Genomic DNA, 24176 nt, shown 5'->3' on the forward strand with positions numbered 1-24176 from the left:
CTTTGATAGCTTCCCCTTTAAAACTCGGTCACTGTGCAGGGTGTTTGATTAATCCAGATTTTACAGCAGCCTACCCATCATGTTCTAATTTGTAAACCAGTAGGACCTGTGTGGATCACACCAAATATAAAAGAAACACCCAGAAATGTTTACATGAGAGAAAGTGCGTACTTAAAATATCACTGCTCAGGGGTACACTGAGCACAAATTTTTTGTAGGGTTCCAGAGGAGCCATTATAAGGATTATATTCAAGGTAGTGAGCACGTAATTATTGTGAATGATAGATCTTCTGCCATGAAGTATAGTAAATGAGATCGATTACCAAAACCTTGTATTAATCACCAACTTAAAGTGATCTCCCACCATAGCAAGACCTCTTAAAGTTTCTAATGGGTGGATTTGGGTAGTTTTTGCTCAGAGTGGTGGGTAGGAGGTGGGAACAGATAGATTTAGGGTGCGAGGGGTAAGATTTAAAAGGGACCTGAGGGGCAACTTCTTCACACAGAGGGTGCTGAGTATATGGAACGAGTTGCCAGAGGAAGTGGTTGAGACAGGTACAATGGTATCATTTAAGAAGCACTTGATAAGTACATGCAGGGGCAGGGCTTACAGGGATATGGGCAGAAAATTGGGACTAGATGGGTGGGCACCATGGTCGGCATGGACTAGTTGGGCCGAAGGGCCTGTATCCATACTGCATGTCCGTGATGACATGTCTCTATGACTCTAGAACATGTACAATGCATCCCTAATGGATGATGGGACTTTGTGGCATCAGATGAGGCCATATAGAGTAAGGGGGAGAGTTTCCAGACCACATCTGCAAAGAAGGAAGAAACCCTTACTTGCAACATCAACCATGTTTAGAGTATTACTGAAATTTTAAGTCAAGTTGAATTTATTGTCATGTGCACAAGTACAGTGAGGTACAGTTACAATGAAAAACTTGCAGCAGATTCACAGGGACATGGGTTCAATGGTCACCTACAGTGGTGGACACTCTGGCAATAGCTCAGATAAGGACTGGCTGTTTAATTTGCATCAAGCAGGACTTCCTCCTCCCATTAAAGTCTGTTCTTGCAGTCAAGGCCCAACCAAATTGCAAAGTGCACATGTTCACAGCACCAATGTCAAACCTGCATTGTAGCACAACAGACGTCACTGCCATGTACCCAGTGCACCTATGATGTAGGTATGGAGAACCATGATACAGTTTCCCATGCTTGATGTTCAGTTTCAAATCTGTTGTGCAGAATGTACAAAACATGCAACACAACCTCTACATTGTAAGGGTAATCACACTTCAAAAATATTTCTTACAGAGTCATACAACACAGAAACAGGCCCTTCAGTACATAGCGTCCAGGCCAATCATCAAGTACTGAGTTACCCTGATCTTATTTTAATTTCCCCACACTCCGCTCAACTCCTCCCAGTTTCTACCACTTACTATACACTGGGGGCATACATTGCAAAATATTACTTTTTGAAGGAAATCCTATTGATTTGCATACCACGAATCATCGTAATCTGCTTTCACCATCACAAGGGGAAACCTCTTCTACAGGAGACCACCACTTACTGAAATACTGTTGGTTTTGAATCTATCCTTCTTTAAGCACAGGTCTCCATCCTCCAGTTCTAGCTTTGAACAAGCTGAAGTAGCTTGTTATGGCACCCACATTTTTTAATATTATTCATTTATGGAATAAGGGTTTCAGTGGCAAGGTTAGCATTTATTGTCTATCCTTAATTGCTCTTAAGAAGATAATAAGGAGTTGTCTCAAGCTGCTGCAGTTTCTCCGGTACTCCCACTTGCTGATGAGTAAGGAATTCCAGGATTTAGAAACAGTGATGAGGAAGGTATGGTGATGTATTTCCAAGTCAGTGTAACTTTGGCTGATGTCTCCATGTGTCTGTTGCCCTCGTCCTTACTAATAGAGGTCACGGGCTTGGAAAGTGCCGTTGAAAGCGGTTTTTTCAAGTATTCACCATGGGGAGTATTGATTCATCAGCACAGGAATCTGCTAAGTCCAGCAGAGGGGGGGTTACATCTCTTCTCAGATTACATGTAGTTATATACACATGTCAATAATATTCTTAGTAATGTTCTAGTCTCCAAGACACACATGGTAATTTTTGACAAGATCCAGTTCTGATTTACATTGACTGATGGATTCTTTCTGAGTCCACATAAAAATGATATTAAATAAATTAACTGATAGTAAAATACTTTTCTCAAGTTTCTTCCATTCTTTAATTCCCTCGAAAATATTCTGAACGAAAATCAAGGTAGAACAGGGTCAGAGGTTAGAGGAGGAGAATCCAGTATTAAGCTATAATTTTCTCTTAGTGTGCCTAAAGATATGAGGAATTATATCGATGAGGGCAACAAGATTTGGGAATAGGCTTTCCTTGATACCTTTTTGGGTATAAGGATGCACTTAGGTAGAGCTTGTCCTCAGGACAGAAGGATTGAAATGGAAGCCATGAGAGAAAGGATTGTACCAAGTCTATGTAACAGATGTCTTGTTAGGGTAGGTGCCCATATCGATCCAAGTTTTCTCATTTCCATTTGTAGATGGCATGTCTGATTAGTCCAAGCAATGCATTCATCAATATACAAAGTACATCACAACTCAGGGATGGGAAAGTCATGTGGGAAACTAAGAGATTTCTTAAGTGATTCCCAGAAATTGCTTCATATTGACCTTCCTCCAGTGAGAATCCCAGACCTGTTAAGGGGAGTCAGTCCACCCTAGCTCTGGTTGCATGATGTTAGTTACCTTATGGTATGTCATTCTAGTGTCCATTGGGTATGGGGATGGAGGAGAGGGTGGCAGAGGGTTACTGATTGTCAGCAAAGTTCCATGTCAGCCATTGTTGATGTCTACGCATGTGCATTTTGAGTAACAATTGCTGAACAAGAGCCAAATAAGGAACCTGAATGATTTTGGGTTCCCAACACAGTACAATATAATCGAATGTAATGTCTTTAATGGCATCTCAGCAGCACTAGCTAACTGAACACAGACTGTGATCCTCTGATCTGAATAACTCAGTTAACCAATGTGTTAACTGGCTCAAACCATTACAGTATAAATTTCCTTTTATAATGTCAGCTTGGCTTAGTAGCAGCATTTTCATCCTTGATTTATAAGGTCATGAATTCAAGCCACACACAGGATACTTGAGTACATAATCCAAGCAGAAACGAGTGTAGAAATGGGAATTGTGCATTATTGGAGATGCTGAGGTAGATTTTCATCTCCATTACCTGGTTGGTAGACTGGCCAACTGGATTTACAATTTTTTTTTCAAAAATCTACCTTGCTATCCACCAAATCAGATATTAAATTGAATTTGTTTCCACCACTTCAGGAGGAGGTAAAACAACTCAAGTTACTTTTTCAAAGAAAATAGAACCCTCTTGGTGTCTTGACCAAAATTCAGTCCTTAATCAACACAGATCAATGAGTAATTCATATCATCACTGTTGATGGGATCCTCCTGTGAACAATTTGGCAGTCACATTTACATTCAAAACATTGTGGTTGCAACTTAATGAATGAAACATTACAGGGCATTCTGTGAAATGCAATATAACACAAGTCTTTTATTTCATTGTAAAATCATCTGTGAATTTACAAGTCAGTTTACAAAGATACAGAGTTAGAGAAGTATTCATAATTCAAAATTAATTTATTGTTAATTGAAAATTAAGAAAAACCAAAGGTGAAAACATTAAAAATGTTGCTATGGTGACTTTCTACATCAACCTAATTCCTGCTCAAAATCACATAAAATAATAATGAAAATAAATAGAAGAAACAAACATCTTCTGATTAATAAATGTCTGTCTATTACTTTACTGCCTTTTAATAAAACCAATTGTAGGTATTCACTATCTAAGAATTCCCTCTCAATGACAGGAGGAGACCTCGGTGCCTCCCTTCAAATTGATAAGATCAGTGTTGATGTCCATAATTAGGGAGCAAAACAAAAGCTGTCCACCTTATCTAGTAAATAATGTTGATAACTGGGTCCTGAAACATTAAAGGCCAGGATAAAATCAGCCCATTCTAAATACAACTGGAGTACTTAGACAGGAAACCTAATGAATAATGTTGTCCCCACAATATCACCAATTTAAAAAGCAGCACCCATTTCTAATTCCCAGGAATACATCTTTATGTGCTAAATATCTATCTGCATTATTATTCATCATCAAGACAAAGGACAGATTTGTCCTGCAATGTGCATCTTTGCTACACTGCCCACTAATCTCCTTTTTGCAGCCTGCAAATATCAAATGTCCTCAAAGTACTAGACATGCCATGCACATGGCAGCTAGATATTGGAACCCTGGAGTACAAGTGTGTGCACACCACAGCGACCACTGGGTGTGACACTAAGCTCAGGCCTTTCAGATGTTGAAAGCATGATCCCACTATCAAATAGCTTGGTGCAACCATTCTGGTTTGTTGCCTGTTTTAATTTGCTTCTGATACCAAGAGAGCCCCTATCGATTTTCTCTGTGCTTTTGTTTGGGTTCTGAATAATTAATGAGATAATTTTTCCATCAACATTATCTGTGAAGGCAAATTTTATGTAAAATGAAAATCAATCAAATGAATGCCATGGGTCTCTTTGCTTTGCTTTGCTGCTTTCATCTCCATGTTAAACAACTCCAGGGGCCGAGTGGAGACGATAAGGAATGCAGGGAGAAATCTGGATCATTAATTGCTAATAACACTTCATAAAATATTGGACAGTGTTAGGGTGCTGACACCCAAAAGCAGCTTCCGTGAGGTAAAAAGATTTATGTTGTGAGAAGTTTCATGATCAATTTACAAAAAGATCCAGCTTTAACTAGTTTGTGAGGGGGATGGGAACCAGAGGGGTAGGTCAGAGGAAGAAGGGGATGGGGAAAAGTCAGATCTAACATGTAGAGAGGCTTTGAGGAAGGAGAAGCAGAGTACGGGGTATAAAAGTAGAAAGGTGGATGGGCTAAAGTGCACTTACTTAAATGCAAGAAGTATCAGGAATAAGGGTGATGAACTGAGAGCTTGGATAAGTACATGGGATTATGATATTGTGACTCTTGCAGAGACTTGGCTGTCACCAGGGCAGGAATGGATACTGAATATTCCTGGATTTCAGTGTTTTAAAAGGGATAGGGAGGGGGGGAGAAGAGGGGTAGGGGTGGCGTTACTGGTCAGGGACACTATTACAGCTGCCGAAAGGGTGCATAATGTAGAAGGATCCTCTCTATAGTCAGTCTGGGTGGAAGTTAGGAACAAGAAAGGAACAGTTACTCTACTGGGAGTATTCTATAGCCCCCCCCCCCCCCCCGGTAACAGTAGGGATATTGAGGAGCAGATTGGGAGGCAGATTTTGGAAAGTTGCAAGAATAACAGGGTGGTTATCATGGGAGACTTCAACTTTCCAAATATTGATTGGCACCTGCTTAGTGCCAAAGGGTTAGATGGGGCAGAGTTTATTAAGTGTGTCCAGGACGGATTCCTGTCACAGTATGTTGACAGGCCGACTAGAGGGAATGCCATATTAGATCTAGTATTAGGTAATGAACCAGGTCAGGTGACAGATCTCTCGGTGGTTGATCATTTGGGGGACAGTGACCACCACTCCCTAACTTTTAGTATTGTCATGGACAAGGATAGGAGCAGAGAGGACGGGAAGATATTTAATTGGGGAAGGGCAAATTATGAGGCTATAAGGCTAGAACTTGAGAGTGTAAATTGGGATGACAGTTTTGAAGGGAAATGTACTGTGCAGATGTGGTCATTGTTCAGGGATCTCTTGCAGGATGCTTCTGCCTCACCAGGATAAATTTGTCCCAGTGAGGCAGAGAAAGAATGGCAGGGTGAAGGAACCGTGGGTGGCAAGAGAGGTGGAACAACTAGTTAGGAAGAAGGCGGCAGCATACATAAGGTGTAAGCAGCAAGGATCAGATAGGGCTCGTGAGGAATATAGGGTAGCAAGGAGGGAACAAGAAGGGGCTGAGGAGAGCAAGAAGGGGACATGTAAAGGCTTTGGTGAGTAGGGTTAAGGAGAATCCCAAGGCTTTTTTCACGTATGTGAAGAGCAGAAGGATGACGAGAGTAAAGGTGGGACCGATTAGAGACAAAGGTGGGAAGATGTGCCTGGGAGCTGTGGAAGTGGATGAGGTTCTCAATGAATACTTCTTTTCAGTATTCACCAAGGAGAGGGGCCTTGATGACGCAGAGGACAGTGTTGGTAAGGTTAATGTTCTAGAGCACTTAGATATCAAGACAGAGGATGTGTTGGGGTTGTTAGAAAATATTCGGACAGTTAAGTCCCCAGGGCCTGACGGAATATTCTCCAAGCTGCTCCGCAAGGCAAGGGAGAAGATTACTGAGCCATTGGCTAGGATCTTTGAGTCCTCGTTGTCCATGGGAATGGTACCAGAAGACTGGAGGGTGACAAATGTTGTCCCCTTATTCAAAAATGGTAGTCGGGATAGTCCAAGAAATTACAGACCAGTGACCCTTACATCTGTGGTGGGCAAACTGTTGGAAAGGATTCTAAGAGATAGGATCTATGAGCATTTAGAGAATCATGGACTGATTAGGGATAGCCAGCATGGCTTTGTGAAGGGAAGATCTTGCCTCACAAGCCTGATAGGGTTCTTTGAGGAGGTGACCAGGAAGATTGATGAGGGTAGTGCAGTAGATGTGGTCTTCATGGATTTTAGTAAGACGTTTGACAAGGTTCCACATGGTAGGCTTCTTCAGAAGGTCAGAGGGCATGGGATCCAGGGGAGCTTGGCCATGTGGATTCAGAATTGGCTTGCCTGTAGAAAGCAGAGGGTTGTGGTGGAGGGAGTGCATTCATATTGGAGGTCTGTGACTAGTGGTGTCCCACAAGGATTGGTTCTGGGACCTCTAGTTTTCGTGATATTTATTAATGACTTGAATGACGGGGTAGAAGGGTGGGTTAGCAAATTTGCAGATGACACAAAGGTTGGTGGTGTTGTGGATAGTGTGGTGGGCTGTCAAAGCTTGCAGAGGGATATTGATAGGATGCAGAGCTGGGCTGAGAAGTGGCAGATGGAGTTCAATCCAGAGAAGTGTGAGGTTGTGCACTTTGGAAGGACAAACTCCAACGTGGAGTACAAGGTTAATGGCAGGATACTGGGTAGTGTGGAGGAGCAGAGGGATTTGGGGATTCATATCCACAGATCACTGCAAGTTGCCTCACAGGTGGGTAGGGTAGTTAAGAAAGCTTATGGGATGTTGGCTTTCATAAGTTGTGGGATCGAGTTTAAGAGCCGCAAGGTAATGATGCAGCTCTACAAAACTCTGGTTAGACCACACTTAGAGTACTGTGTCCAGTTCTGGTCACCTCATTATAGGAAGGATGTGGAAGCATTGGAAAGGGTGCAGAGGAGATTTACCAGGATGCTGCCTGGATTGGAGAGTATGGATTATGAGGAGAGACTAAGGGAGCTAGGGCTTTACTCTTTGGGGAGAAGGAGGATGAGAGAAGACTTGATAGAGGCATACAAAATATTAAGAGGAATAGATAGAGTAGACAGGGAGCACCTCTTTCCCAGGGCACCAATGCTCAATACAAGAGGGTATGGCTTTAAAGTAATGGGTGGGAAGTTCAAGGGAGATATCAGAGGGAGGTTTTTCACCCAGAGTGGTTGGTGTATGGAACGCGCTGCCTGGGGTAGTAGTGGAGGCAGATACGTTGGTCAAGTTCAAGAGGTTGTTAGGTAAGCATATGGAGGAATTTAAAATAGGGCGATATGTGGGAGAAAGGAGTTAGATAGTCTTAAATGAGGTTTAAAGGTCAGCACAACATGGTGGGCCAAAGGGCCTGTATTGTGCTGTATTTTTCTATGGTTTCTATGGTTCTATGGTTTTCTTCTATGGTTTATCAGCTCAAAGAGAGATGCCCAGATGCTTGTTCATCCCCATTATTCATATATTCCGCACCTTAATTTTAAAATATTCACATTGATTCTCAAAAGAAGAAAGATCAACAAAAACTTACATAAACAAATGCCTTTTTCCTGCAGTTTATTGATCTCGGTTTTGTTTGCCTCCTCTGCTTGTGGCCTTTTCAGATTAGGATCTGGACAAGTCAGGACTGACTGGTCCCATTTTTGAGTGGGTTGGCTTTCTGCAAATTTGTGAAAAGTGAACAGGACATTGGAGAAGCAACCATTGGCCACAAGCCCTGGGTTGAGAGACTCACCCACTATCAGGTACCAGAAATTCCACTTGAGTCAATCTATCACAGTGGAAGTCAGGCCCACCTGCATTTTCAGAAGTTACCTGATTAATTGACATTATACACAATCCATACACTTTCAAAGCCCTGATTCAGAGCGTGTCCACTCTGGGATGAGCAAACTATTGGTTCCCTGTAAAGCTGCTGGGTTTAAAAGCCTGTAGCAACTCTAAGGGAAGGCATCATTTAAAACAGGATGCTGCCTGGCCTGCTGAGTTCCTCCAGCATCATTGTGTTTTTCATCTAGATTCCAGCATCTGCAGTCCTTTGTTTCTCCAGTTTAAGTGGAAACTAGTCAGTCAATATTTCAGGTCAGGACCCTTCTTCAGGACTGAAGATAAGAAAAGGGGAAGCGCAATATATAGGAGGGAAAAGTAGAGCAGTGATAGTTGCCCCAATATATAGGAGGAGGACCTATCACCACCGCCTGGCCTGCTGAGTTTCTCCAGCATCGTCATGTTTTTCATCCACTTAAACTAATCCTATTTATTCTCCCCACATTCCCAACAACTACCCACAGATTCTACCACTCACCTACTGTCTCAAGACAACTTACATGAACCCATGAACACTACCTTATTATTTCTTTTTTTTGGACTATTTTTTGTAATTTATAGATTTTTATATCTTTGCACTGTACTGCTGCCACAAAACAACAAATTTCACGTCACGTGTCAGTGGTAATGAATCTGATTCTGATTCTGATTCTGATTCTGACAGTGGCCAAATAATCTACCAACCCACACAACTTTGGGATGTAAGAGGGAACTGGAGCACCCGGAGGAAGCCCACACAGTCACAGGAGGAATGTGCAAACTGCACTCAGACAGCACCAGAGGTTGATATTGAACCCAGGTTGCTGGAGCTGTGGGTCAGCTACACTCCTACTACAAACGTTAACGAATATCCCCACTTCTGAACTTATGATGGAAGGAAAATCACAGATGAAGATTTCTGGGCCCAAGACATGGCTCTAAGTAATGTCATATTAACACTTAGTAACTGAGAAGCAGGAAGAATGTTCACAGATGAAGCAGTGAAAAACTACTGGCACCAGTGAAGTCAAATCAAGAACTTCAGAGGTACAACTACCCACTAAATGAGTGGGGACAAGATCAAATGCCTGCTCAAGGTTCACTCAAAACCGATTAGTATCTGTTGAAATGTGTTCAAACTTTATCTCAGCTTCTCTTTCTCTGCTGTCTTGGAAGTATTAGCTACCAGTGTACAGGTGCCAGAGGACCCACCTTTGGTTGCCCACCTTTGACTCACTTAAGTCATCTATGTCTCTTACCTTCTCCCGCTCTGATCCCCTTCCATCCCAGCCCAACTACCACCCTCTTCTCCAACCTTGCCCTTGGCTACAAGGCACTCTGCTCTCAATATCCTCTGTGGTTACATTTAGTGTTTGTGGATTTCTCTGTGACAGTAGCAGATATAGGAATCAGAGCAACAAACCAAGCATCAAGGCCAAAAACCTACTGTTAATATCATTGCTGTCTGAATGTTTACGTATTCTTAATGTTATGCTTAAAATACTCTTAAAGTACATTCAAAAGTAAGGAAATGATGAATTATTGATAGTGGCAGTTTATAGATATTCCGATAAAGATAAAACTCAGTGCTAAGCTACAAGACTGCAACTGCAGGCTATAAGGTTCAATAACAATTGGACAACCTTGAGAGAGAGTGCTTAGTGATTGTAAGGCGTGTGCTGTTGGGCTCTGCCTGGAGCTGGAAACAAGAGCAAATGAAACTAACATAGCCCAAGAAGATGAGGGAATGATCATTGAATCCTAACAAAGCAGCACCAGAATGTCCACAAAACATCCATGAATATAGCAATCATTATATCCCAACTTTTCCAGATATTTATCCGACCTAGAACAACTGTAGGTGCAAGAAATCCTACACAAGGTCAGGGAATACCTGAAGTCCCCTGCAGGATAGGCAGAGGGGAGAGAAACAAGAGTCAATGCTTCAGGTCACAGACTGTTCATCAGAACTGGAAAAGTGAGAGAACAAGTGTATTCAAATTGCAGAGAGGGGGGTGGAGAGAACAAAGGGAATGCCCGTGATAGGGTGCAGTTCAAAGTCAAGGTAACAATTACTTTAAAAAAAAGTAAAAAGCCTCCCTATAATGGCTGCATTCCATTCTCCCAGGTTACCCATTTCCTTTGTATCTGTTCTGTTGACAAGACTTTCTACATCAGTGCCTTCTTTTTCCTTAATAATGGCTTTTCCCCCACTATAGTTGACGGGGTTCTCAACCATCTCTCCCATATTTCCTACACATCTGCTCTCACCCTGTCTCCTACCAGCCTGAGCAAGGGCAGGGTTTTTCTTGTCCTCACCCTCCATCCCACTAGTCTCCTCATTCAATAGAACATCCTCCATAACTTCCACCACCTCCGACAGTATTCCACCACCAGACTCGCCTTCCATTGCAGCACTCTAATGAGATTGTTCCCTTCTGTGTGCTGCCAATCCCACCCTCACTTCTCTATCTGCCTCCTAATTCGCTCCAATGATGCTCAGCACAAGCTTGAGGAACTGCACCTCACATTCCAAATGGACATGTTACACTCCTTGGGATTTAAAAATGAGTTTAACAATTGCAGGTAAATCTTTTTATTCACAGATGTAACTGTACCTTTGCTTCAATTTGTTGCTGTATGATTTTGTTCCACTTGCCAGTTTGTAAAGTAATTGTCACCTTGACAACTTTGGTCTGCGCTTTATCACAGACACCCCTTCCATTCTTTCCATGCCTACCCACTGCACATTAAGACATATGTCATCTCAATTTTCCAGTTTTGATGGGGGCTCCTTGCCTCAAAATGTGACTCCATTTCTCTCCCCACAGAAGCTGTCTGTCCTGCTGAGTACTTCCAGAATTTTCTGTTTTTGTTTCAAACTTCAATTTCTTAATTCCTTTGGCAATCATTTCCATACCTTCGCAATTCACTCTGTAACTGGAAGCTGACTTGTCACCCACCCTCTTCTTCATTTAAGACTGTATCCTCTCAGTAGAGAGTCCATGCTTATGTTAAATATAGATGTATATTTATGTTATATAAATAAACTAACCTATTTAGTATATAGGCTTCAAGTTCCATGGTTTTGAAAACTGGGCAAGAATGAATTAGTGATGGACATAGTGCATAAAACTTGGTTTTAACTCGATCAGGAATTTTCATTTTAAGGTAAGTGGAAAATTCCAGCCTGAGGCTACTATAAAAGGAACAAATGATAGAAGTTCAGAGATGCATTTGCCATAAAATAGAGAGAAGGGAGAGTACTCTGGGACCCCAGTAAGCACATAACCAAAAGCCAATTCATTCATAATTAAAATACTTTCTAAAAAAAAGTCAACCACTGACTTTTATGAAGTTGGCGATCATCACTGATTACTCTTGGAACAAGTCAGTATTGGATCGTAACAGTTATGGGTACTGTATGAAGTTTTTACTATCTCATTGATTTCCTACAATTTTAAGTGACAATTGCTGAACAATCCTACTCCATCTATCTATGTGATTTTGACTGCTTCAACTAATTGCCAAATATTTCATTGAAAATTCTCTTAGCATATGTAATCATAAATTAAAATGTTACCGATGTTAGTAATTCAGAGCTATTTTCAAAAACAAAGGCAATATGAAGTGCAATATTTGAAATACTTGTCACAAGACATTTTGTTAAGGTGGACATCTTCTTAACTTAAAATTGTAGAGTGTAACATAAAAGACCTGGAAATATCATGAGAAGGTCTGTGGTACCAGATATTGACCCGGTACGAATCTAAATTGGTGTTTGTATTTCAAAAGTACAATGAGATTATAATGATCCCTTTCAGTTCAAAAAGGGGACAGATTTATTTCTAAATGACAACATGTGCAGTTAATGGCTCTCTGGAATCTGAGAAAGGAAAGGAAGCAATCCTCCAGACATTGAGTTCAACCTACCCCAACTGTTGGCAATTAGTGAGAGCAAGGAACAAATGGTGTAATGCAGTTATGGGCCTTCAACATGGTTGTGTGTGTAACAAATGGCCTAACACCGCAGGTGTATCCAGTACTAATCTAACCCACATAAATTGAGAGTAGCACCAATTTTGACTGTTACTGAAAATACCAAGGTAATGATAAATATTGTGCTGAGAATATCCTGACCGAATTAGCACAGTGTTGTCAGTGGTTCCTTGATAAACCATAACCCCCTTGACTATGAATACAAGACTGCTATGCTGGTAAGAGATACCTGTTGTAACATGAAGTGGCAAGGCTTAATGGTATATCTTGTAGGAAGTCTTAACATTAGAAACAGCATTTACTGTTCTTGTTGGTCCTTGATCAAGTTGGTTGCTGGTGGACCATTGAATGCAATAACTATACTGTAAAGGGTACTGTACTGCACCAGGAATATAGAATGGATCACAGACCTTTGATGGGGGGCATTTAGCCCATTATATCTGCATTTTTTTAAATACTGCAAAGCAGATGTAATCTAACTGCTCTGTTTTCTCTCTATGCTTCAAAACAATAATGTATTTGTATGTAAAGGGTGTAATTTTCCCTGCTAGAAACATTCTTTGTGGTAAAACATTCCATTTTCCAACAATGCATTTATGTTCAGCTTTCTCTTCACTCACCATGTTCCACTAATAACACCTTGTCAGCAACCAGAGCAAGTAAGTTATTTGATTCTCCCTTATTAAAATCTTTCTCAATTTTAAAAACGCTCAACTAAATCGCCTCTTAGCTTATTCTGTTTCAAGATCAATTTTGGTGCCCCATCTTTCCACATAACCAAAGTTGTCAATTCCAGGGGTCCTACTGATAAGTCTATTGCTGTGGATGTAATGCCTTCTCTACACAAACTTCCCTCAGTGTTTTAACTGTGGCCTGACACAACCTCATACAGAATTTGCACATCCGTTGTTCTCAAGCCAAGTTCCTATAGGTTTGTTTATGCTTTAATCTATTAGCATCCACACTTCTATTAAACCTTCTGCTTTAATACTGCAACTGTTCCAGCAATGTCTGTTCTATCTGACTAAGATTAATGCATCACTTCAGGGGATCTCCTATGCCTGAAATCTGTATTAACTTTTAAGTACCGAGTCTGCCAATTTAAATGACCATCTAAACTAACCGAACAAATAAACACAAAATAAAATTACTCATTCAGCTTTTTTATAGTAAATATAGAAGTCAAAAACAATTGCCTTATGATTTTGCACACAAGAAGAAAAACAGTTTACTTGACAGAAATTGATCCATAAAAGCATTGAATTAATTGGAGAGTACAAGTTTTGTAGAGTTATTGAGTCATAAGGCATGGAAATAGATCAGTCAGCACATAGAGTCCATCGTGACCACCAAGCAGCCTTTAAAAAGTGTTGTTGAACATCAATTCTGTTTCATGTAATTTAAAATCTAATCATGTGATGACTATTTCCATCTATATAACATCACGTTTTGCATCAGTGCAGAAACTACTTTGCATTGATGTGGCAACTTATAACTTGCTCAATCCATTCATAACTGCTATACGTCAATTTTCTTCCATTTCATTTTGACTCAAACTGTAGGGAAGTCATATTTGGTGCTTACCTCAGGGAAATGAAGAAAGACCACCTCTGAGGGACAGGCCAAGACTAGTTTGATTTCTGAAATAAAAACAGGAAATGCTGAAAATATTCATCATGTTAGGCAGCATCTGTGGAAAGATAAACAGAGTTAACGTTTCAGGCCAAAGATCTTTTATCAGACTCTCCAGAGTTCTCATGAAGGGTCCTTAACCTGAAACACTAACTCTGATGCTCTTTCCATGGATGCTGTCATTTCCTGCATTTTCTGTTTTTGTTTCAATTTTCCAACAGTTCATTAATTGCCAATTTCATTTCACACAATAGCTACATCGTGTGTAGGACTTTGTTGTCGCTGGTCATGTTTCAATGTATGTTATTGTGCATTAACGATAGTATCTAAGACATGAGTCATTGTCCTCCAGCAAGGATCAGGTGTTTATTAGTAATCACTTTCCAGCATCATCAATTTTTCTTCTGCCTTCTTTGCAACATTCTATCAGATTTCATTGCACAGTTCAGGCTCCACAAAGCTCTGAAAATAATCTGATGACTCAATGGTTTCCAAGAATGAAACTTTAAAGAAAACTTAATATAAAAATGATTGCAACCTCTTAATTTTTTTGCCACATTCTTACCTTTTTTTAAATAAAAAAAGAGATGAATTTGCATTGAGGAGATACAAGAGATCCTGAAAGATGTTCTAGCTGCCTACTAATAAGTGGCTAATTAGTTCCTCATATCACTTAAACACAGATACATCACATTTTTATTAGTCAGTTAAAAACCTTTCTAATGGACCATATAATGACAAATTTCAATTTGATTCCAGCAGGGGCTCTGGAAGATATCTGTCTGGAGGACTCTGTGCAATTAGCTGCCTTTTATATAAATGGATTGTGAATAAAAAAGAGCTACTTTTAGTGTTGATTTATGATCCACAGACATTAAATGCATGGGATAGATTATGATGGACTCAAGATAGTAGACAGGAACCAGAATGCCATGGAGATGGGAGAGACACAAAGAGAATGATGAATGTGTTGGAGAAAGAGGGAGAGTGAATGCTAAATGTTTTATAAAATGAAAGAGTATTGAATGTTTTATAAAGAGAGAGGGAGCATACTGAATGTTTTATGGAAAGTGTTGAATATTTTAGAAAGACAGTGAATATTGAATGCCTTTTGAACTAAAAATATTGAATATCCTATTGAAAGAGAATACTTATAGTCTTATAGAAAGAATATTGAATGCATCAGAGAATACATAGTGAATACACAGACAGAATATTCACTGTGATGTTTTGTAGGAAATGACATTGAATTTACAGCACAGAACCAGGCCGTTCAAACCAACTGCTCTGAGCTGGTTCACCTGCATCACAAGAGCTTCCTCCTTACTTCCTTCTTTCAGCACATCTTCTTATTTCTCTCTCGTGCATTTATCCTCTTCCCTTAAATTATCTACCTTACACAAACAAATTTCTTAAAAGCCAACCTCCAGGCTGATGGAGTTTATGTGTGGTGTTCTTAGGATTCAATATCATCCCACACCGCCAGGTTCAAGAACAGCTGCTTCCCTTCAACCATTCGGTTCTTGAACCAACCGGCAAACCCCTAATCACCACCTCAGTATAGCAACACTATGACCACTTTGACCAGTTTATACTAAAATGGACTTTGTTTTATTTTGTTCTAATTGTGTTTTCATGTAAAAATTGTGTATAGTTTATGTTTATTTTATATTTTTCTTGTGAATGCTGTTTATGTGATGCTATGTGCTTGTGATGCTGCTGCTAGTGAGTTTTTCATTGCACCTGCGCACACATGGACTTGTGCATCTAACAATAAACTCGACTTTGACTTTGAAGATCTATTAAAGTCCCACCAATGGTTGGTATTAATTATTTGTCCTTTTATATCTGTTCTTTTCTTAGTAATTCTGAACTGCTTGTATACCACGGCGGGATTTGTCCATACAAGGTGTATCTTTATGTTGAAGGCAAAAAAAAATGGGGAGGCAGGAAGCAAGTTTGCAGACAGGAATGTGTTAAGAGTGCAGACCCTCCCCTTCTGTGTTTGACGCCAATGGCTTCCAATATTCATTCTCTCTGGGAAAGAAAATGGAAACTTTTGTACTCTGTGTACCTTGGAGCACACCAGACTAAGTTTTCCAACAAAAATAAAGCGAAATCTTCCTGGATCAGGATTTTAACCAAAAGTTAGTTTGACAGAGGGTTGAGAAGGCTGCCACAATCTTATTAGTTTTCTTAATTATTTTTCTGTAAACCCTAAGTTGAACGCGGAGCAAAAAATAATCACCCGACTGAGAAGTCCTTCAATTCTCCTCGTACTGAGATAATCTTTCAACACAATTATTTTATACTTTGTATATTTGAAACAAGTAGCTCCGATTAAATCGAATCGGTAAGGGCTTTATCGAAATGTTAACCGCTATGTATATCTGTGAAACGAATAAACCAGGCAGTTTGGAGACCTGTTGATATCTTCACCATGCCCCTTTGACACAAACTAGAGGCACAAACAGGACAATGAAAATAACTCGGCGGAGCTGACCGTCCAATTCCTACAATCAAATCAAAACTCCACTAAGAAACAATAATAATGAGTTTAACTTAAAATATAAAATTTCGCTTGGTTATATTACCACCTGCAAACATCACACACACTGTTCAATGCATATCATCAGCCAGACACACAGCCTCCTGACACATTGACCCGTTCAGTATAAGTAATAGTGAAATGGTCTTACCACCACTGTCGGACCTTCCGCCTATCCATGCCGAAATCCTGTTGGAAGTGACTGTGCCTCAGATGCCCAATACGCTTTCTCTCTGTTTTATATCAACCTGGGCGATTAATATTGCATTAACCGTCTTCAACATTTTCAAAACGAGCAATATAATGTGCGTCCATTTATTATTAACAGCAATTTGATTAGGAACAAATATCTGTGGCAGGATTCCGGTTTGGGGAGAGAGAGAAAAGCGGGCGGATTCACAAGAATAGGAGACTGCAAGACAGAAGAGCACAAAGTGGCAACAACTGGCGTACAATAAGCTCAGATCATTTTTATTCCAGCTTCGATGCTGCCTCATTGAAATTCTCCAGTAAAATATTCACAAGATACTCGGGCTGTTACATTAATTTTTCATCATTACAATGCTTTGGGGATTCGAGAATAGAACCATTTTAGCCTCTTTTAATAGGAGGCCTTTCTTTCCCTCAATATTACAAGACAACGGTTCATTAAAACAGTTTGTTCCTTACACACCCACTTTACTTCCACAATGTAAATTCCAAAAGAAGAAGAAGCAAGCCAAAAAGTTAGATCCCAAGTGAAAGGAAACACAAACTTAAAACGTATGTTTTAAATAATGGGAAAAAAAGATGTGTTACTGGAATTTTACTGTCGCTTACTGAAATTACTCTTGCAATTTATGTTTAATCTTACCTAATAATATTGTTATTCTGTCGAACAATGCCTGCGCTCTGATTATGCGCGGATACAACGTCAACTCTCTCGCCCCGCTGCCAATGTTCAGACACATACTGCGTTTGGTGTTTCCCCCTCTGCTTTCTAGTGGCCTTTCTTTAGCCGCCAAGGCCTCTCGGTACTCAGTATAAGCGCCGAGAATCCAAGCCAAACAGTCCTGTCGTTGTCTTCCAGTTGATGTTCTCAGCTGGATGGCGTGTGATTCAAACTTTCCCCACTGAGCTCCCATCCACAGAGTGACATATAGTTTGCAACAAGGAAACATGCGGCCCAACTGGTCCGGCTCAGTGTTTATATGACAAGCCTTGTCTTCCCCCTGCTTCGTCTAACCCATCAAAACGTTCATCACACAAAGACCTCCATTCGCACAGCTGCGTTTCACCGTGTGAAGTGGTTTGACCTCGGCCCAAATATAGATTGGAAACGGGAAGATGAAGGAAATGGGAAGTGTAGATGGCATGCAGGCCTCTCCCGGGAATCTGGGGATGTTTGCGGGTATACCGGGGGTTTTCATCAACTATCGAGCATTTGCAGCCATCTCTGAGCACAGGTTTTACCTTTATAAGAACATCTCAGAACGTTGGGGAATCTCGGGACCAACAAGCTGATGGCCAGAATTTAAGTTTGTAACGGTGTCCGGGGGCATGAGATTCTCACCGGCCCATGCTAGACCCAGATCACCTAGAAATGCGCTTGCAACACAGCGGTGGAAGGGAAACGGTGCCTTCGGAATATTAATGTGTGCACCAGAGTGGACCGGCGCGTACTAGAACACAAACGCTTAGGCAAGGTCCAAACCAACTGTCAACCCCGCATAGAGAAAGACGGACCAACACAATGCAAGAGTGGAATGGACGCAATAGATCTGTCGACGCTGCAGCCTGTGCGGTTAATAATCTTCACCAGCCCTGGAGTTTAGTTGCCTAAAACTGATTCTATCTGGGACCCCAGTTTAACCACTACAGTGATGGAGAATTCAACTCCACTTGCCCGTACAGTTGACAAGACTCTGTCCATGTCTGTGAGATGTTTCAGAGGACCAGGCGTGACGGGCATCAAAATCCAAGTTATTCTTCTCTCCCTGTTACCGAATTTCTTTGGACTAATACATCTGTCCTGCTCTCCTCTCACCTGGGCATGAATGGGCGTCTCCAAAAGAACGAGAGAAAAAGCTAACAACTTATTCTTCGGGGAATCCTGAACATTTTGCTGATTTAATGGGTTGGTTTGAATTTGATGCCCCCAGGTTACTCGGGACATGAAATTCAAACCAACCCATTCAGGGGTGAATTTTTCATTCCTTGAATCCTGTACCTGTCCAAACCAAGCACCCCTGGCTTTTAAATGTTGGCAGTATGTGTGCCTTTCAATAATCCCTACCTGCGGTTAATCTGATTTCTAAAAGGAAGCAGAAACCAAACAAACATCAATAGTGTCGTCGGCGAGAGATATTCATTGACGTTGAATGAATTTCGGTCAACACAAACTGGCATTCAGGTGAAACCTCATACGATAACAAGTCATTGAGTTTGCGCCTTTTTTTTGTAAGCCGAATGCAAGAGATTCTTAACTTTTTGAGAACTGAGCAAAAATATTCTATTTTCTTTTGGCGAACAACGGCAAACTATGAGGTAAACTCTGCTTTTATTTTGAGTTGTATCACGTTGATCACACGCCTCAGAGGGACGAAATGAAATGGAATTTTCAGAAAATAAGGAACCTGGTTATTCGCTCAGGATAACACCCCAGCCGTCTGAGACCGCGCACAGAAAGATGCGGCGACCGACCTCGGAGAGCGTTTGAGACTGATGCAAATATGAATCCCGGGAACAACCGTGTGGGTTGCCAGAGTCTTTGAAAGAAACCTGTGAAGAGCGAATCATTTGTTACCGCGTGACAACAATTAACCAATACTCCACGGAAGACTTTAGTTCCATTAATTTTCTAGAAAGCATACATTCACCTCAAGGGAAACTTGAAATGTAACCTCGCCCCATTTTGCGCCCAGTTTCTCGATCACACCCAAAGCGGAAACGAGTTCACTTAATTTAGCTTTATTTAAATTCAGTCATCTACAGCAGTCCTTCAAGTCTTTAATGGTCAAAATTAAACAATATTGGTGAGTGGACAAGTGCATTAATAATCCACGTGGAAAATAACACGCATGAACAAGAAAAGTCTCTTTTTTTTATAATTTAAATAATAAAGCTTTTATTTAAGAAATATTCTCCAGAACAAAGACCGCACACGCTCAAACAAGAAAAAAATAAAGATTATAATGTGTTCGAAGTTGAGGGTGTTATTGCTAACAGCGGTATGATTTGCAATAAATAATTTATTTACAATATAGAGATTGTCTGAATAACATACACGCCTCCGGTTTTATTGTACAGGGTCACGTTCTGAAAGACCAATATACAGTCCAACGCCCTTGAATGTTATACCATCGTCCTAACTTTTGGGTTCTTCGCAAATCAGACCAAGCAGAAGCAGGGGAAATGGGATTGTAAGTAATAGGTCAACTCAATGGCAAAAGACGGTTCTCCTAAAAACATAACTTTTTACTGTATCGTTCCAAAGGTACTTTGGTCCACTCGATGCTGGCGACAAGCATTGTACCCAGCGAGTTTTCAATGATTAAGTTGCCACCTGCCAATATTGGTTTTACTTCTTTGTGGGACCTCTTCATTTTTGGAACATAGGGTGTCAACTTATGTTAAAGGATAAAGGCGAAACTACACATCTGCAGAGAAACGGCCTGAGTGCTATGCTGATAATACAGAAGGTGACCCGTCTCCCTCTTATAATGATCTCCTTAATTTCATTGTAGTACACTTTAATGCAGAAGAGACATCACTCGGTTAATATTTCAGCCGTGCAGAAACTGACTGTTATTCTGTAGATCAGAAATCACACGGACCGTTTAAGTAGACATATTCCCACACACAAAGTTGCAGGGAAATGGGAGGGGAATCGAGTCCGGTATTAAATGCATAATTTTCAATCTGTTTCCTCATACCTTTACCGGGTATCTTGCACCTTCGTCAGTAACAGTCCATGTAACTGTTTCAACAAATCGCTCTCATGCTCTTCAACTCGATCCTGAGAATCCTCTACGGGCTGCCCAGAATCCGAGGAACAGGCACTGTTCTAATGGGGAGATGGGTGGAGTCCGATCCGTGAATACTCCACACCAACACGTGCAGAGGCAGCGAGAACCCCAAATACAAGACTAACCTCCTCCGCGCACATCACGGTCAACCTTGGTATGCGGAGATCGTATTTAATGGAAAGCAGCCGGGCGAGCTTCGGGGAGATGGAGTTGCAGACGCTTCGCTATGCAATATTCATGCACGCTTGTCAGCAACTCATTAAACGAGAAGACGTGGCTGTAAAATTAATGGCGAAAGGAGAAGCAGAAATAAGTGCAGAAATCACATTGAGGACATATGTAGGGACCCGTCTCCGGTTATTCAGAGTGACAGACACACTGCGTTAGTCTCGCAGCTCTTGTTTTGGTTTTAACTCAGGAAACAAATAACATTAAATATTAATTTAGCAGTGCAATTATCTCAGCACGAAATAGCTAAAGGATACTAATAAAACTGAAGGGCTGGAACTCAGTTTCACTCGATTATCCGGACCTTCATCATTCCGTGACAACACTGGGGCTTTCCGTTTGCTTATGCTTTCGGAAGCGAGGAAGAAGTGGGAAACTCTAGACTTTCTTGGATCTAACTCGTGGTCGGAGGAAGGGAAGATCGTTGTTTCCAAAAGAAAGGCGAGCGGGGAGCAGAGACTTGCTGGAGAGAGGTGTCTGCCGCACACTGAACAGATTGCACGCAAGACCTTCCTTCCAAAATGACCCTCGTTACACACCGGGGCTTTCTCTGAGTTCGTTGTGATAAGAGTGCAGAAAGTTAGTTTGATCTAAAGTCCATGGCTTAAGTCCTTAGCGAAGACACTGAACATCCCTGCTTGTCGCTCCCATCCCACGCCAGCCAGTCAGTGATTTGCTGAGTATTTCATCCTCTTCTGTTTCTGTCTTTGATTGCAAAACCAGACTCTTACCACGTTTTTCTTGAGGTCTAACTTCTCTGCGATCGCTGCGATTTTCTCCGAGGAGGGACGGGGCTGGATGGCGAAGTAAGCTTCCAGAGAGCGCTTCTCTGGGGCTGCGATGGAGGTCCGCTTGCGTTTCCTCTCGCTGGAGTTGAACATCTCCGGCTTGTTCGCCTTCTCCCTGTAAGCGTTTTCCGCCTCCTCCAGCCACGTCTGAAGCACCGGTTTCAGCGCGATCATGTTATTGTGCGAGAGAGTCAAGGATTCAAACCTGCAGATGGTACTCTGGCTGAGAGAACCCACCCCGGGGATCTTCAGATTGGCCAAGGCAGAGCCGACATCAGCCTGTGTCACTCCCAGCTTAATTCTCCTCTGCTTAAACCTCTCGGCAAAAGCTTCCAGCTCCCTGGGGTCGGCTTCTACGTCGTTTAGGCACGGCATACCGTTGTGGGTGGCGAAGGAGTGAGGGTGACCCATGGACATTGCCTGGTGAAGATTCCCCATGGTATTGAGGTTGTGAGAGTGGGCTTGCGTGGAGAGCATGGACGATGGGTCTGGTCCTCCCATGCCTGTCAAACTTGGGGAGATGTCCAGTAGCTCGGTGTCCAATATCTGGTGGCCCGGGTGGACATGGTGGGACGAGAGAGTCGACGGGTGAGAGATGGCGAGGGTCGAAGAGGTGGAGCTGCAGGGGACGCTGCTCATGGTATGGTAGGTGATGTCCGGCTTGAAGTGGTGGTGACTCTTGCTGTGAGCTACCACATCCACCGCCGCCAAAGCTTCAGCGCGGGCTAACAGAGACTCATCAAAGCCGCCGAATATATTGCTCTGAAGCTGCAAGCAAGAATGCACACACATGCAGTCAGTGGGGAATTCTGTCAACTCAGTATTAAAAAACATTTTCGAAAAAAAATCTTTCCTCAAAGCTCAGGTCATAAAAATTAATATGAAGTCAAGAGACTTGGCTGAACAGACATGTGAAGAGGTACAAGAGCTACGCGATTGTTCTGGTGACATGAAAAAAACATTAAGGCGCGCCTGTCAAAACTGTGCCTTAAAGCGGTAACCATGCACATACGTACCGGTGGAGTTGGGAGGCAGACCCTCCTCATGGCCTCTGAGCTAGAGTGCAAACTCGGGTACTTGGGCTCCTGGAGAATTGGATGCATGCTGAACTGCTGCTTGCCGTTCATGGTCATCATGATTACACACCTTGCAGGTAGACAGCCTTGACATAGATGTTGCCGCCTGGTGCCTGCTCCTGCCAGCTATTTCAATGACACAGCCTCTTCCCCCACCTGCTCCTTACTCATCTTACCAGCAACAACTGCTAGCAGCGCGCAGGCGTGCTGCAGCCACGCACAAAAGCAGGGAATTAGCCCGAGGAGTCAAAACCTTTTCACGTTCACCTACACAATGTACCCTATCTACCTCCCACTGAAAACACCCCACAGTCACCTCTCCGGCCATACCTCCGGCTGCAGAGTCAGATTTTACACGACTCCCCATTAGTTAGCATCTAAATTAAAGCGGATGGGTCCCGGTAAACTGAGGGCGCAAACTTTAATAGGAAGAGAGTGCAAACTTCTTTTTAATTTAAGCCACTTCTTTTTCTGATGGCCCATTACGCACGCTACTTTAAATGAAAAATTAATCGGACGCAGTATAAGACTGAAATTACAGAAAGTTCTCAGAAGTACTGATCTCTCATGAAAGATTAATTCTGTTGTCTATTACACACGATTCGTAGTCTAAATAATACTCAAATCCTTATTATTGACATGCATACATGCAAATATGTGTTGTTTTCAGAAGCTTCTAATAACCACATCTTCATATGGCAAGTCTGACTATACCCAATGAAGGAGAAGTTGCGGGTTGGTGTCAATGATCATTTAACAGAGACCCGGCTTTGATTGCATGTCACTTACAATTGGATTTAGCACAGACTGGCCAAAATAGAGTTGAATGATTCGGTTTCACAAGGATTAAGGCGGGAAACTGACAAAATTTGACGTTAAAAAATCGCAGCTTTGTCGGGCGGTTGGAAGGCGATCAAAAAGAGGTCAGAGGACCCCAGGAATAGGATCAGAAACAGAATAAACAAAAAACTCAAGAAAAGTTCCATAGAGAACAAATCTTCTCTGCGTTATTAAATACATAACGCAACAATTTAAGGGAGATCAGGAATAAACAGAATTTCCTTTGACCATATCTGTATATTAAGCATTCATGGAGTCTCCCCTATCAACCGAAAACGTGGACAACAAAAATCCCCCTTTCATCCAACGAAATGTTTCATTGATGTTAAACCCGCTAACGGATGTTTTGAATGTACTTTGAGTATAAGAGGAGCCTTTTGCTCTTAAAGTCGAACATCAGCCCTTTGTCGGTTCTGCATCTCCAAGGCAACTCAGAAGTTAGTATAACAGCAACTGCAAGTCTTTTTTACATGCTGATGGCAACTGTAGAATCTATAATGAACGAGAACATAAAAAGAGACATCAAGCAAGCTATAGTAGGGGAGACGTACAAAAATATGTAAGTACTAAGTGGAAAAGCCGGCGTCTTAGGAACAAATAATGTAAATAGCAGTCCAAGAATACTCAAGCACAGGAAAACGCTCTTGTTGAAAGTCAGTCCGAATTTTAATGATTCTTAAAAATGCAAAATGAAATCGATTTTCTTTTGATTTTGATTATGATCAAAGTAAATACT

General features: G+C 41.5%; 1 protein-coding gene across 1 annotated transcript; it reads right to left on the reverse strand.

Moving 5' to 3' along the window:
- Window positions 1-21401: 21401 nt before the first annotated feature.
- On the reverse strand, window positions 21402-22660 carry pou4f3 (POU class 4 homeobox 3). The gene is made up of 2 exons (XM_052014525.1): window positions 22541-22660; window positions 21402-22292 (listed from the first exon to the last, which is right to left on the reverse strand). Exons 1-2 carry the CDS (start codon window positions 22658-22660, stop codon window positions 21402-21404), a joined length of 1011 nt encoding a protein of 336 aa, XP_051870485.1.
- Between the last annotated feature and the right edge of the window lie 1516 nt (window positions 22661-24176).

Source organism: Pristis pectinata, chromosome 4 (genome assembly GCF_009764475.1).
Source record: "Pristis pectinata isolate sPriPec2 chromosome 4, sPriPec2.1.pri, whole genome shotgun sequence".
Classification (NCBI taxonomy): domain Eukaryota; kingdom Metazoa; phylum Chordata; class Chondrichthyes; order Rhinopristiformes; family Pristidae; genus Pristis; species Pristis pectinata.

What these genes read in the sequence shown, in the direction of transcription:
- pou4f3 (XM_052014525.1), bottom strand. Translation starts at nt 22,660, where the DNA reads ATGATGACCATGAACGGCAAGCAGCAGTTCAGCATGCATCCAATTCTC. An exon ending in TCTGCCTCCCAACTCCACCG is followed by an intron (nt 22,293 to 22,540) that starts GTACGTATGTGC and finishes TCTTGCTTGCAG; the next exon opens with CTTCAGAGCAATATATTCGG.